General features: G+C 36.7%; 1 protein-coding gene across 1 annotated transcript in view; it reads right to left on the bottom strand.

The window, feature by feature from the left end:
• LOC150092928 (cholesterol transporter ABCA5-like) overlaps positions 1–17,198 on the bottom strand; it is a 640,434-nt gene that overhangs the window by 288,241 nt on the left and 334,995 nt on the right. The window contains exon 14 of the mRNA XM_090414108.1: positions 8,299–8,879. Within this exon, the coding sequence (XP_090270234.1) occupies positions 8,299–8,879 (581 nt within the window). The remainder of the gene's footprint in view (positions 1–8,298; positions 8,880–17,198) is intronic.

Consider the following 17,198-nt stretch of genomic DNA (forward strand, 5'->3'; position numbering starts at 1 on the left):
CCCTTTGACACTTCTGCGCATGTCACAAAAAGGAGAATCTATTTCAATGATAGGGTAATCAATCCGTATTCTGGGATGAGTTGTTTATTATTTCACATTGGGAAATTAACATTTTTAAAGTGGTAACTATTTTGCTTGTATAACAGTTGGGAAATTTTATCTATAAAGCACATGATTTTGCGTGTTGGTGACCAATTCATACGTCCTTCATTTCTTTCTCCCCTTCAATGATAACGTCCAAGAGTTAATTAAATCTCATTCTGAAGAATTGAATGATTCCGACTTGCTAAATTTAAATGCAAAGTTGGAAGATCCCGAAGAATATTAAGAAAATTTAACCACTGATAGTCAGCCAAAAGAGATTTCACAGAAACAATTTGAAAATATTTTTCGTACAATCAAAGATTTTAAGCAGCAATGCTTAGAGGCTGACCCTGATGAAGAGAGAAGCAGTAAAATTTGCAGAAGAGTAGAAGAGGCAATAGGGCCATACTGTCGGTTGTAAAAAAAAAAAAAAAAATGCCTGCCAAACTACGTTAGCTCAATTCTTTGTTAAGAAGTAGAATAATAAAATTTATCTTCTGAATATGTTTTATCATCTTTCAGCTTCATGGTTTCCCTTTAACTAGGCCCTGTGACATACCTTAATTCTTTTATTAAAAAAAAATTAAAGTTCAAAAAAGAAATTTGAGGAATGAATTATACTTTTCCCCATAGGTTATTATATTCGATTAGTGAGTTTTCAATTAATGCACCTGTTTTAAAGAACGCATTAGGTGCACTAATCGAGGGATTGCTGTAGTAGAGGAATCAGCAGTGCATAGAAAGTGGTGAAGGGAGGGTGGGGGGCAGGGTCTTAAAGGAGATATAACCAACTGCATTCTCAAAGTTAGAAAAATAAACTTCAAGGAGTTAAGCTGGTGACTTAAAATTTAAATCAAAAGCTGTATTAAAAAAAATAAAAGTCATCGAACTAAGTCGCGAAACTAAATAACATCAGTAGAAATATTATGAATGGGCTCAGAGGGCTAAAGAGAGTAGGTAATGAAGGTAATGAAGGTAAAAAGCAAACTGTGAAAAGAAATTGGCCAAACAGGCCAGAAAAAATCTGAGAGAATTCTTTCAGGAAAGAGCTAAGTTATTGCTTAATTAATTAATAGTAAGTTGTGTTATTATGATATTTCACTAAGTGATGAGTTAAATGAAGAATACAATGGAAGGATATCTTTTGTGAATAGAGATGGCAGGAAAGTGATGAATGTCCAGTAGATAGCTGAATTATTAAGTAATCATTTAAGTAAGGCATATATATAGACAGAATTATTAGTTCTTCGGAGCCTCTGTAGCTCAGTCAGTATAAACGGAGTTGTTTGGTTTGCAAAGATCTGGGTTTGATTCCCGTCAGTGACATGAGGAACCTTTATCTGGTCTCTTTAAACTAAAGGTGAGTTAACCAGTCTCATACGGAGGTAGGGGTTTTTTTCACCTGGAAACTCGGGTTTTTCATCCCCCAGAACAAGCAAACTGGCCCTGTGAATACACATGGATTACTGTCATGAATACGTCCCAGCCATATGCTGGTCACGAGCACGGATAAAATGAGGGGGGGGGAGCAATGGTGAACTACCCTGTAAAAATCTCACCACGAATATTTCGTGGCCAATGCCTACAAAGTCACCTAAGGTCGGAAACAACTGAATGGAAAAACCAGGTATTAGTTCTTCAGAAGCAAATGTGAAACTAAACAAACAAACAAACAAAAAATTAGGTGGATGAGAGAAAAGAATTAGAGATATGCAGACAGGATTAACTGTCCCATCACAAGCAGTAAGGTTTCCTGAGAAGCCAAATTAAGCTGTGAAAGGTAGCTTAATTTGGCTAACATGAAAGGAAATAACAGGCAGCTTAATATGAGACTAACATGAAAGGAAATATGAAAATTATGCCTTATTTAAAGTGAATTTTGCGAATTTTACAAGGCTTATACTCTAATATCATCACTATCTTTTAATCTCATAACTGAAGCACGGAGTGAGATTTTCCTGCTCTCTGATTTCTGTAAAAAGCTCATAATCCTCCCTACGGTTGATAAACTTTCATTATTATTATTATTATTATTATTATGTGATTATCCCACTGAGATCTGGACACTATGTTGAAAAATGATCCAGTCTGGTGAAGTCACTGACAATGAAGAATTTTTTTTCTTCTTTCAATAATAAGCAGTCATTATCAATCCATTAGATCATTAGTGTATACAGAAGTTCAGCTAACCAGGCTGCAATCTTGGTTGGTCAACATGTACACAAGGTCTATTAAAAAGTTCCAGGACATAATTTATTTCAAATATATGCAAAAACTTATGAGTTATAGGAATTTATTCCTTCAAAATATTCTCCTCTTGCCTTAATAGCATTCTCAGCATTTTTCTAACTTTTGGAAGCATCTCTAGAACTTTTCTTAAGGAATGGCTTTGAGATGCTCTATTACATTCTGTTTAATTTCATTTACATCTAGAAGCCTTCATCCTTTATGTACAGATTTTAGCTTAGGGAATAAAAATAAGTCACGAAAGGACCAAATTTAGTGATAAGGATGGGTGAGGTATGACTATGATGTTCTTTTGAGTCAGAAACTTGTGAGTTGAAATAGTTGAATGACATAGTGCATCATTAATATTATTATCCTAAGATCCCACAGAGTCAGACTCATCTAGGAGGTCCTTTTTGTAATACACAAATAATTTAAACATGTTCAAATTCTTTGCACACATCATGTTCTCAGGCAATGCATTCATTCTAATCATCCACAACTCTGCATGCAAAAAACCTGCTTCTCACTCCTTATACAGCTTCCAGGGATGACCTCTTATTTGCCCCCTAATCTTTCACTATTTTATGAAAAACCTCTTCAACGTTAATCATATAACAACCCATAACTAACTTGTACATCTCTATCATATCACCCCACTTCCTCCTATACATTAGACTCAGCAAACTGCATGTCAATCTTTCTTCATGCTCAACATTCTGGAGATCAGAAACTACCTTAGTCAATTGCCTCTGGACCCTTTCCAACATCTCTCCATCCTTTAGAAAACCAGGTGATGACATCTGTTCACACTAGTCCATATGTGGTTTAATCAAGACCTTATACAATGGAACAAGAATCTCATTACTTCTACAAGTCAGTGTCCTCTGCATCATTCCCAGAATTCCTTGTGTTGACCTCACAATTTTGGCAATGTGTCCTCTAAATTTTAGATCCTTATCCAACCATCATCCTCAAGATCTCTTATTTCCTCTACCTACAACAATATATCCTCAAGAGTAAATTCTACATCCCATCTTTGTTTTCCAAATTTTAAAACCTTACATTTTGCAATATTGAAATGGCATCCTCACTGCCATTCTTATTCATTAAGTCTATTCAAGTCTTCTAATAAGGCCATAATCTGCTCTACTCCTCAAAATTCATCCCAACTTTACATAATCTGGAAAGAGCTGTATATATCACCATTCAAATCTTCCCCAAAATCATTAATATACAGGTTAAACAGCAATGGCCCAAATACAGACCCCTGAGGAACACCACTAGTGACTTTTCTCTTCTGGAAAGCAGTATGGGGGATATTGCTCCCCCATATACAACGTGTTGATACCTGTCAGGCAACCAATCTCCAATCCAATGCACTAGTCTAATATTCAACTCCCATCCAATCTAATTTGGCTATCAACTTGTCATGCATTAATCTATCAAAAGCCGCAAAGTCTAAGTATACTACTGTAAATCCATCTCCCACATCCAATGCTGCTGTCACCTTATTGTGATAAGTAAGTCATCATCATCATTGGCATCGCATGTCATGCTTTTGCACAGGCCTAAACATTTTACAGCATAAGCTTCCTTAACCAACAATCCCGCGGAATAGGTTGGTTGCTCCTTATTCCCAGTAGTATCCCGCGTCTGTCGAAGCGTGTGTTCACGGGGCTGGTTTGCCTGCTTTGCAGGACGAAAAACCCAGGATAAACTGGAGAAAAAACCCTGCTGTCCATGCCCAAAACCGGCTAACTTGGCTATGGCTGAGGAAAATTCTTAAGCCCTTCATGTCGTTGACGGGAATCGAACCTAGGACACTCCTTCCCCAGACATATGGTTGCAAAGCACATAGCCACTTGACTAACTGCACGGACAATAAGTAAGTAGATTACTAAAACCTGACACCTCTCTTTAGCAAATATGTGCTGTCCATAAAAGACAATATCATGGTTGTCAACCCAATTCAAGATCCCAATTCTCTCATCTTTTCAACACTTTAACCACAAAACCTGACACAGAGATGGATTTATAATTTGATGTGTGACTTCAAGTTACATCCTTTATGAAGCAGCACTGTCTTGCCTTCCTTCCACTTCTTTGGGACTTGACCCACTGTAAGACTCATATTAAACAAATTTTGCAACATTGAAATGGCATCTCCATTGCCATTCTCAGTCACCCTCCTTGCCTGTTCTTTCTATTCCTCATGAAATCGATTAATTACCACACATCTTATGTTGCTTCCATAATGCCTTTTTTTTCTCTGTATTGCATGCTTAATTCTCTTCATTCATCCATTCCACATCTAATTCATTTAACCATCTGACCTTTGGAACATTCAGACATTCCGTCTACTGGATAGTCCTTGAATAGCACCCAAACAGTACTGATCTTCTTTTCACCCAACTCCTCATTCTATGCTACAGCAGCAATCTGTCTCCTAAGCTTCTCATAATCACCAGCCTTGTACTTCCATATATATATATTTTCCTCACAGATGTCCTCACATGGTTGGCAACCACCCAGGTAATCACTTCATGGTCACTCTCACCAACTGGAAAGAGATTTGACACCGTATTTATAATAACATCCTCTGACGAGATGATCAAATCCAAGTCCTTCAATCCTTGTGTATCCCCTGTTACATACTGCCTGAGGTAGTTGTTCCTCAAAAACTCAAGCCAGTTGCTATTTTGTTATCCCAATCTATACTGCTGTAATTGAAATCACCCATAATGACCACCCTTTTCCCATTTGCTTGGCTAATTTGCTTATACATTTCCTGGTCACTATCCTTCACACTACCAGGTCTCTAGCAACATGCAACAAAGTATTTCATTCTATTCACCTCTATCTCATACCATACTGCCTCAAAACCACTGCCACTATTTCTCCTTTGAATTTCTACATTGCTTGGATATAACTCTTTTTCTATCATCAACAGCACTCCACCTCCCTTTTTACCTTTCCTATCTTCACGAAATACATCATATCCTTCCATCTCAATCCTGTCAGAATGTCATCCAACACATGTCTGACTTATACCAACAATTTCTGGGTGAACAAACTCAACCAATGTAACCATTTCATTTCCCTTGTTTCTTGACTTCTAGCATTTGTATACAAATATAACAGCTCATTCCTTGATCTATAATAAGTTTCACTGATACCATTTATTAGATGTGACTTCATACTTTCCTCAAGCCATCTCAAAACTATAATAAGTTTAGTTTAATCCTTTATCCAAGTGCGAGCAAACAACGTTTGCACCTGAAAGAATCTTCAGGACTGGGGTAAGGTAGTGCAACACCAGGCAACTCATCGCAAAGGTGGAGAAAGCTCTCATCACTCCTATCTCAGTATCTCCTATAATGCAAAGCACATCTCCTTGTGGATATGTGTAATGCTGTGCATTAAGGCAAGGGCCACTACCCATACCGGTTTCGACCTTTATTGAGGTCTTGTCAGTGGGAGCCAGGCCCAGTAGTGGAGATACAAAGGCAGAAGCAGCGAGAGGTCATCCTAACCTACAGGAGTTGCCAAAGGGTGTGCAACCTTATTATTAAATTACTCCGGATTCAGAGAAAGATGTTGAGAGTTTATTTTTCACTTGGTTAGACTATAATAAGTTTAGTTTAATCCTTTATCCAAGTGCAAGCAAACAAAGTTTGTGCCTGAAAGTATCTTCAGGACTGGGGTAAGGTAGTGCAACACTAAGCAACTCGTTGCAAAGGTGGAGAAAGCTCTAATGACTCCTATCTCAGTATCTCCCATAATGCAAAGCACATCTCTTTGCGGATATGTGTGATGCTGTGCATTAAGGCAAGGGCCACTACCCATACCGGTTTCGACCTTTATTGAGGTCTCGTCAGTGGGAGCCAGGCCCAGTAGTGGAGATACAAAGGCAGAAGCAATGAGAGGTCATCCTAACCTATAGGAGTTGCCAAAGGGTGTGCAACCTTTGCAACGAGTTGCCTGGTGTTGCACTGTCCCAAAGATACTTTCAGGTGCAAACTTTGTTTGCTCGCACTTGGATAAAGGATTAAACTAAACTTATTATAGTTTAACCAAGTGAAAAATAAACTCTCAACATCTTTCTCTGAATCCGGATTAATTTAATAATAAGGTTGCACACCCTTTGGCAACTCCTATAGGTTAGGATGACCTCTCGTTGCTTCTGCCTTTGTATCTCCACTACTGGGCCTGGCTCCCACTGACAAGACCTCAATAAAGGTCAAAACTGGTATGGGTAGTGGCCATTGCCTTAATGCACAGCATTACACATATCCGCAAGGAGATGTGCTTTGCATTATGGGAGATACTAAGATAGGAGTGATGAGATCTTTCTCCACCTTTGCAACGAGTTGCCTGGTGTTGCACTACCTTACCCAAGTCCTGAAGATACTTTCAGGTGCAAACTTTGTTTGCTCGCACTTGGATAAAGGATTAAACTAAACTTATTATAGTCTAACCAAGTGAAAAATAAACTCTCACCATCTCAAAACTCTTTTCAAATCCAATTGTTTTCCCTACAACTCAGGTCATTCCTTTTGCTTTGTTTTATCTACACATGCATTCACATCCTCTTGGAGCATCAACCTTTTTCATGCTGTGTCCAATCAATAGCAATCCACCTCCCTTTGTACCCTTCCTATCTTCATGAAATGCATCAAAACCTTCCATCTCTAATCCTGTCAGAATATCATCCAACCATGTCTGACTTATACCAACAATTTCTGGGTGAACAAACTCAACCAATGCAACCATTTAATTTCCCTTGTTTCTTGACTTCTAGCATTTGTATACAAATATAACAGCTCATTCCTGGATAAGTTTCCTGTAATAAGTTTCACTGATACCATTTATTAGATGTGACTTCTCCATACTTTCCTCGAGCCATCTCAGAACCTCAGAGCTACAATCATATTGCATTCACATTCTTACTATTAACAATTGTTACGCTCAGCAGATCGCTTGTTCGCTTTTTCAAAACTTTTTTTTTTTTACCAATTTTTCTCTGCTCTTTTACACTGTCTCTCTTTGTTATCAGACGAGCATTCATCCTTCTGGCTACTAACACCTTCAGTTACCAATATGTTATTTTTACTAAATAGCTTAAGGAAATTACAACATATACTAGTATATACATTGTAATTTCCTTAAGCTATTTAGTAAAAATGCATAACCAACGTCAAAGCCTTTCCACGAGAATTACCAATATGTTACTGCCCCTCAAGTCCTGATTCAGATCACACTTTGTACACATTCTCCTTCCATCTGCCTTAAATATCCATAATTTATCTACATAATCTAATGAATACATATATTTCACCTCGCATTTTCCAAAATGACTAAAATCAAAATTAAACTCTTGTAAAGACAAAGCTGCTGCTGCCATCTTTCCTTTGCCAGTTACTATATCCCCCCCCCCTCTAAGTTCAACGATTTTGTAAACACTGCAAGAGCATAACTTCTACTGCAACCGCTACATATAAACACACACTTATTTACAATTAATTAGTCAAAAAACTTATCTGAACTGGGAGCCTTCTTTGCACAAACCTTCTAGCAAATCACCAGCTGGCATTTTTTTGCACCTGGCAATTAAATAAATAAATGTCTTATCTTTTTTGTTCCTTTGATGCTGTACATTATACTGCAAAACCTCAGATGAACATCTACACATGTTGCAATCAATACCATACCCATACAACAATCACCAATATCACTTAATTCTGGAAATGTTTAGGAATCTCCACCAATATAAAAAATATAAAAAATGTTTTGAGTTCTGGATAAATTGCTGTACTATTTCACATGCATATCATATGTTAAAAGCAGTACATCAACTTGAAATATATATTCTTAATTTCAGCTATTATATATTATGTTCTAAAGATACATAATATATAATAATAAGCATAAAAAAGAAAATTCATTTGTGAAATGACATAAATTAGAAACATTTCTTTTTCTTACTTTTTGGGTTCCATAAATAGAAAGCCTTTTCAGGATATAAGTCAGGAGTAAAAGAAATCAATGCTGACTTCGTTTTTGTCCCCATACTCTTCATTAAATAATTGGATAAAATCACAATAATAACAGGGAAAATAACAATTGGGAAAACATGCATAGGGGTCCGATAAAAGAGCAGAAGTCGAAGTTTCAAAAAAGCTAAAAACTTTTGCCACCATAAATTGCCAGTTTCTTTAGTCAAATAATTATTAGAAACATTAACTACAGGAATATTATCACTATACACATATTCTTCATTTATGCATTCATCTTCTGTTTCCCTTTCTTCTTCTTCTTCTTCTCCTAGTTTCAAAAATACTTCTTCAAGTGTTGTCATGGACACACCATAACTTTTTATACCAGAAGATTCTTTTTTTATTTCTTCCTCAATTGATTCAAAGAGAACACAGAATTTGTTGGTTTGTTCTAGAGGCAACACAAATGATATTTCATTAGGTGTAACTCTTGAACAAGAAGCTTCTGGAATATAAGTGTGAATCAGTCTTCCAACCATTTCTTGAGGAGTCAATTCATCTGTTACAATCCTAATCAATAAAATAAATAAATAAAATATTAGGATAAATCATTGTTTATTATTTCTTGTCACCTCTCTCATTTACACAAACACACATCTAAAAATGCATATTAAATAATATTATTTCTTCATTCTTTTGTTGGCCAAAATGGACAGTGTGTCCACTATCCAACCAACAGGCTGCAGGTACAAATCCCACTGGCAATAGATGTTTATGAATGCATTTATGCAGGAGAAAAGTTTCATCATCCAGTGGGAGATCACCACCCATGCTCATTGGATGCCTGAAGTGACCTGAAAAATGTTCCCATGCCAAATCAAAGTGAAAGTAACTTGCATAAGCAAAGCAACTCATGTACATGACATTTGAACAACGCCAAGGAGGGTATCTAAAGACCTGCTCCACAATTTGAATGTACACTACTTTTTTGAAATTTAATTTTTTTAAACTTTCATCTAATGATATTTTGCATCTGTATCCAATTTCAAATCTCAATTTAATTCCCACTGGCCATGATATATGTAAATGTTGACTAAAATATGGATGTGAAGTGTACAGTAGACTCAAAATAACACCAATGTGAGGTTTAAACTATTCACTCCATTTATTACTAAGTGCAATGAGCCTCCGTAGCTCAGTCAGTATAGACGAAGCCCTTTGGTCGGAAAGACCTGGGTTTGATTCCTGTCCGTGATGTGAGGAACCTTTACCTGGTCTCTTTCAATGAGTTAGCCAGTCCCATATGGAGGTAGATATTTTTTTTCACATGGAAACTCAGGTTTTTTGTCCCGAAGAACAGGCAAATTGTCCTCGTGAACAGACACATGGATTACAGTCAAGAATACTTAAGATGGTCTCTCCAACCACAGGTCTGATTTATCAGCTATGCTGGTCCCAAGCCTGGATAAAAATAGGGGAGATTGAGATGGTGCTGTACCTCCCCATAAAAGGGGCTCACGGCCGTTGCATCATCATACAAAATAAAAATAAAAATTACTAAGTGCAATAGTCTTTCATGATCAGGAGGCTGGACTATCTTGCATTCCTATAAATTGAAAAATACTCTAAATATTTTTTAATTTATAGAAACAGCAGCTGTTGGAAAATGTTTGAAGTTTTTTTTTTGTTTGTGTTAAATGTCTTCCTGAAGATGCCGTTGGCCATATTAGAGAAACATTCAGTTTCAATGAATAAAAAAGTCTGTGAGTCAAGCCTAGTTAATTATTAAAGTTGATAAAAATTTGGTAAATTTTACTATAATGCTTCTTTCTAAATATAGATGTCACTGGACTAAACAATCGAATTTCCATAATGCAATATTGTAAATCATTCATTTGTAGCTAGTTTTCAAAACCATGTTTGTTTCTTAACTTTCCATAAATGATATTTTAACTCATTAATAATAAATATCAAACTTCTTTTCAATTGCTGATAGATATTGCAAAAAATAACTCTTCTACTGTAAGTAATCAAATACCCAACACATTACATAGTCTGTTTCAATTATGCAGGAAAAGAGAGCAGCTGTAAAATACATATTCTTCTGTTCCAGTAGAATATGCATTATATGGTCTGTAATAGATGTCACAGACTGGTCTCTGATCTTAAAATGTCTCCCTTTGTAAAGGTATGGTATTTACTGAAAGAAAACCATATGCAATTTTCTCAGCTAGATCTCTCCTTCTTGGAACTTCAGTAAGTTATTAAGCAGTGTCACTGTTAGCACCCAGTGTGGAAAGTTTGCGGGAGAAGGTTAAATATACATTGTAAACCAAAGATTCTTTACAGGTAGCCTTCAGTTTATGAAGGCTACCCTTTATGTTTTGAAACTAGAAGACTAAAAATATTAAAAATTATTTTTTTAAAAAAATGCACAACTATATATACAGTGGGTGATCAGTTAACGAAGTTTGGACTGTGAAAAAATTGGACAACGAACACTTTCGCGAAAGATTTTTATGTTCGGACAACAAACACATGTTCAGATAACGAACACCTCACAGAACAAACACAAGAAGAAGCGACGCTGTGTGTAAGATTTGTAGAACTATATTTTACTGCCATCTATGAAGGGTTTCTGGAAGGAGACTTTGACAATTGTATACATAACCTTTTTGTGCACTAGTTGATTTCTGTTCTCTGAATTTTTGTAAGTGTTTTTCTGAATTTATTTAAAAAAAAAAAAAACTGATAATATTATGGTGCCTAAAAAGAGTGGAGTGTCAAGAACTGTGCTCACCATAGAAACCAAGCAAGAGATAATAGCCAAGGTAGAGAGTGGGCAGAAGATGTCTGATGTTGCTAGGCAGTATGGCTTGAACAGGTCTACAGTAGGCACCATCTTAGCTAAGAAAGATATAATCAAGAAGACTCAAGCAATTAAAGGAGTAACAAAAATCACATCTGAGAAACAAAGATGTGCCATCCATGAAAAAATGGAGAGATTGCTTTTAGTTTGGATAAAAGAAAGGGAAATGAAAAGAGATGTGACTAGTATGACTATCATTCAAGAGAAGGCTAGAGAAATTTTTGAAGAACTAAAGAAACAAACTCCACGTTCGTCACATGAGGAGATAGAATTCAAGGCTACCACTGGATGGTTTGCAAAGTTAAGAAGGAGATCTGGCATTAAACATGTGGTAATGCACGGTGAGTCTGCTAGTGCAGATAAAGAAGAAGCTGAGAAGCTCTGTCTCAAATTTCAAGAATTCATTAAAAAAGAAGGATATTGTCCACAACAAATTTTCAATTGTGATGAAACTGGTTTATTTTGGAAGCGCATGCTGAACTGTACCTACATCACGAAAGATGAGAAAAATATTACTGGACATAAACCCATGAAAGACAAATTGAAGTTACTTTTGGGAGCTAACACTAGTGGTGATATGAAGCTTAAACTGCTTAAACAGAACCCTAGAGCATTCAACAAAAATTCCATAATTAAAGAAAGACTGTCAGTGATGTGGAGATTGAATGAAAGGGCATGGGTCACGCAGGTTCTTTTCAAAGAATGTCTGTTTAAAGTTTGTGCCCCAAGCATCAAGACCAATGAATTGCCATTGAAAGCACTGTTGCTATTGGACAATGCATCAGGACACCCAAAAGACCTTGAAGATAATTTGCTGGAAGACTTTCCCTGGCTGACAGTTCAGTTTCTGCCTCCAAATACCACTTTGTTGATTCAGCCAATCAATCAGGTTATTGGGGGTTTCAAGAAATTGTACACTTGCATGCTCTTTCGTCGGTGTTTTGAAGCATGCCAGTTCTCCTCAACGATGACATTAAAAACGTTTTGGAAAGAAAAATTTTATATTCTCGAAGCAATCCAGCTGATTCAAAAGGCGTGGTCAGAAGTCACTCAACAACAGTTGAATTCTGCTTGGTGAAAGCTGTGTCCATCCTGCATTCGGGGAGACAGAGATGATGTCCCTGAAATTATGACAGCTGCTAGAGATCTGGAATTGGAGATGACATTCAAGAGCTCATAATGGAACATGAAAATGATCTGATGACAGAACAACTCCAAGAACTCTTGAATGAAGAACACCAAGAAACTCAGTGAGAACTCAGTGAAACTCTACAATGACAAAGCAAATGGGGATGTGAGTTCAATGTTGCAAAATGTAAGGTTTTAAAATTTGGAAAACAAAGATGGGATGCAGAATTTATGCTTGGTGAGAATATATTGTTGGAAGTAGAGGAAATAAGAGATCTGGGGGTGATAGTGGATAAGGATCTAAAATTTAGGGGACACATCGCCAAAATTGTGAAGACAACACAAAGACTTCTGGGAATGATGCGGAGGACACTGACATGTAGAAGTAGGGAGATACCTGTTCCAATGTATAAGGCTTTGATTAGGCCATACTTGGACTATTGTGCCCAGATTTGGTCACCGGGTTTTCGGAAGGATGAAGAGATGTTGGAAAGGGTCCAAAGGCGAATGACTAAGGTAGTTTCTGACCTCTGGAATGTTGAGTATGAGGAAAGATTGAAAAGATGTAATTTGCAGAGTCTCGTCGAGAGAAGGAAGAGGGGAGATATGATAGAGACCTACAAGTTGGTAAGGGGTTGTTATAGGATCAATGGTGGAGAAGTTCTACAGAGAATAGTGGGAGATCAGGGGAGAACCAGAGGTCATCCCTGGAAACTGTATAAGAAGGGTGTGAGTAAGGGAGTGAGAGGCAGGTTTTTTTCGTGCAGAGTTGTGAGTGATTGGAATGCCCTGCCTGAGAGCGTGGTGTCTGCAAGTAGTTTGAATGTGTTTAAGACATGGTATGATGAGATGTGTGTGTAAGATAAAAGGACCTCCTAGATGAGTCTTTGACTCCATGAGGTCTTGTTTTAATAATAATAATAATAATAATAATAATAATAATAATAATAATAATAATAATAATGTGTTTTCTTCTGAAAAAGAAGAAGACGAAAGAGGACCAATGCTGATATCTGCTATTAAAAATCTTTTGAAGTGGGAGGATGACAGAACAATGGTCTTAGAATGGCACCCAAACCAGGTTGAGGTCAATAGGCTTGGGAATCTCTACAATGACAATGCTATTAATCACTTACGAAAAATCCTGAAGAAGAGAGAAAAGCAATTGACATTGGACAGATTCTTTAATGCCCCACAAATGAAAAAAAAAATATGACTGATCAAAATGCAAGACTGTGTATGTATGTATTATTGTTATTATAAATAAATGTAGTAAGAAATTATATAATTTTTTATTTATATTTTTTTGGGTCTCCAGAACAAATTAATCAAATTCCCATAAAAATCTATGGTAAATCGATGATTGGTTAATGAACAATTCGGGTAGCGAACATCGTCTTTGAACGGATTATGTTTTTTAACCGATCATCCTCTGTACAAGATATGATGTAAAGAAATAGCACAGTCAATCAGAGATGAGAGCCATCCCCATCTAAGCCTATTGAGATGAGGAGACTGGAGATAAGAAAAGAAGAGCATCCAGTTTGCTTGTTGGAGGACTATTGTTGGGCTACTATTCAAAGGTATCAATTTGTGAGTTTTAATTAAAAATGGTTGATTAAACTAATAAAATAAGGGCTTCCATGTCTCTTAAGAGAAATGCAAGGAAACCATGTGAATGTGAAAATGTTGCTAAAAAGACATTTAAATCTATCAGTTTCAGAAAAAAATTGGAGGTAATTCATAGAATGGAAGATGGTCAGACATGCCGTAATGTGTAGAAGTATGAATTTGCCTCTATTAAGTAAGTACCATAATGAAAAATACAGATAAAATGAAACAGCTAATGAACATATTACAACAGTACCACAGCATGAAATTAAGTGACAAGGCAGCAAGTGCAAAAACTGAGGTAGGTGCAACATATCACAGTGTAAATGCACAAAATGCGATTTAATTAAATTTAGTCTAGTTATTTTATACTGTACTGTACTGTATTACATTTAATTGATTTATGTTCATAAAAATTGCTGTTTTTACATTCATAGCATTTATGTCAGAGCCTTAAATATAATAATTATATTATATTACTTATGTCAATTTTGAGAGGTGGGTGAAACATAACTCATTGATTTTCCATTGACTCACATTATATAATTAGGTTAATTTTACACTGATGTATTTTAGGACAGTTCGTTTAGGAATGGATCGTAACCAAGACCTGTTCTGCTGTTAATAATAGAAAGAATGTTAATGCCAGAATGATACAGCAGTCTTAGAATTAAGCGCAGAATTCTGTAGTATATTCAGGAAAAATTTCAGCTGTTTGGGCCATTGTTAATCATTCGTTCATTCCAAATTACAGAAGATGAAAACCAAGAAGTACCACAGAAGGTCTACTTGTACAAGTGATCTATAATATTTTATTGATTTTTGAGACTGCATTATGTAAGCTGAGTAGGAATTATTATGCCAGCCTGGTTGGCCAAGTGGTTAGCGTATCCATTCTTTAGCCAAAAGGCTGCAGGTTCAAATCCCGCCGTGGGCATGGACGTTTGTGATTGTCTGTGAAAATACTAGTAGTGGTCATCAGCAGTAGATGGCGTTGGTGTAAATGATGTAAGTAGATGCGAGTGGCTTGATGGAGATGGAAAGTAGATGCCCTCCCTCGAGGTGTTATGTAATAATAATAATAATAATAATAATTAGAAACATATTCACAAGAATTAATAACAATAATTTTTATCATTGTACATATTTTGGCCTAAAACTAAGAGGGCATCATCAGTGCACAAGCACATCCATAAGGTGAAGCAAGAACACTGGAATCTTTTTTTTTCAGATGTGAGTCATATGTTGGAGTGCCACCTTACAATGGATGGTTGCAAAATAAAATAACACTAAAACTAAAAATAAATAAATGAAATAGACTAACAATAATAAAAAAAATTATAAATAAATGAAATTAAAATCGCATGATATAACATGAAAAAAAAATCTCAGGGAGAAGAAAGTTATTGCCTGCCATTTATCAGGATGAGACTCTCCCAAATCTTTGCAATGGATAGACAGTCATTTTGATTTAAGTTTGGGTGGTGTAAAAGTATTTTAGCACACTCTTTAAACAATGGCTTAAATTAAAACTGCTGATGTAACAGTCATGTATTTAGCTAGAGAATATTATGATCAGTGTCTGCTACATGCTGTGCCAGGCCAGAGTTTACAGCTTATTGTAAGTGATGTAAGACTGGGTTTCTGCAGTCATTTTTTGAACAGAACATCTTTGTCCAAAGTATGAGCAGAGGCAATCCCATTTGACCAGGTAAAGACCAGAAAGAGACCTGTTTATTTTCCATGGAGGATAAACAGTAGATTTTGTTTATAAGGAAGAATGTAGGGACTAAACTGTATCTTTTCCAACAGAATTGTAAATGCTTCAGAGATACCCATGATGTATGGAAGTAGGACTCACTGGATAAGTTCTTAGGGACAAGCTTGTAAGTATTATTATTAACATCCGACCTCCACGGTATCAGAGACTCATCGTGGGAGGTACACACAATTGCACATAATGCTCATCCAACTATGCCTTAAAATGATTCAATGTGACTACATTCACAGCACACTCAAGAAATGCATTCTACTCACCAGCAAGCCTGCTTTTCATTCCTCTGCTCACATTCTTTTCATACGTTTCCAGCAATGACCTCTTGTTCTACCCCTCCCACCACTACCCCGTCCCTCTCTCATTCTATGAAAAATCTCTTCCATGTCAACCTGATAACAACCCCTGAATAGCATATATGTCTCAATCATATCCCCCCCCCTCCTTCTTCTCCTCCTATTCATGAGGTTTTGCACTTTTCATTCTATCAATCTGCCCTCATGCTCCACATTCCAAAGACCACTGACCACCTTTGTGAATCTTCTGTGGGCCCTTTCCATCATATACTTGTCATCATGCAAACCCGGTGACCAAATCTGTGCACAATAATCCATATATTGTGCACATCACATCACATCACACACCTCTTTATTTCTGAATGTCAGGGTCCTCTGTATCATTGCAATTATCTGATGTGATGTGATGCTATGACTGACCAACTTTGTGAATCCTCTGTGGAGGCCCTTTCCAACAACATATCCTTGTCACCATGAAAACCTGGCGACCAAATCTGTGCACAATAATCCATATGAGGCCTGATCAAGGCCTTATACAATGGCATCATAACCTTTATTTTTGCATGTCAGGTCCTCTGTATCATTGCCATTATCCAATGTGATGTCTTCACAATTTGTGCAATGTGGCCCCTGAACTTCAGGTCCTTGTCCACCATCACCCCCAGATCTCTCATTTCCTCTACTTCCTTTAAAGTTTCCCTGCCAAGTGTATACTTTGCATCCCATTGTTGCTTACCAAATTTCAAAACCTTATACTTTGCAACATTAAACTGACAGTTCTACTTACCTGATCATTCATGCAATCTATTCACGTCCTCCTCCAAAGCATAACATCTGCTTGACTCTCCATTGCTCTCCCCAAATTTGCATTGTCTGCAAACAGCTGCATATCACTAGTCAAACCCATCACAATATCATTAAGTGACCTTCCTCTTATGGAATACTGCACCCCCATATACAAATTTCTGATACCCATCTGAAATAAATGCGTTCAATCTTCCTTGAGGTGATTGGAGCAAAATGATATATGCTATGGTAAGCATGGATTTAATGATGTCAATTTGTTGAGATGGATGCCAGGCTGAGTTATGTTGTATGTAATGGTCTGTAAAAGCAAGTTTTTGATGAATAGATGTTAAGGTTCAAAGCTGTATAACTGAGAGGAGACCTCCACATAGCCTTTAAAGGAATGCGGAGAACCGACCAGAGCT

Source organism: Typopeltis vanoorti, chromosome 24 (genome assembly GCF_054136105.1).
Source record: "Typopeltis vanoorti isolate ZY-2024b chromosome 24, IOZ_Tvanoo_1.0, whole genome shotgun sequence".
In the NCBI taxonomy this organism is placed as follows: domain Eukaryota; kingdom Metazoa; phylum Arthropoda; class Arachnida; order Uropygi; family Thelyphonidae; genus Typopeltis; species Typopeltis vanoorti.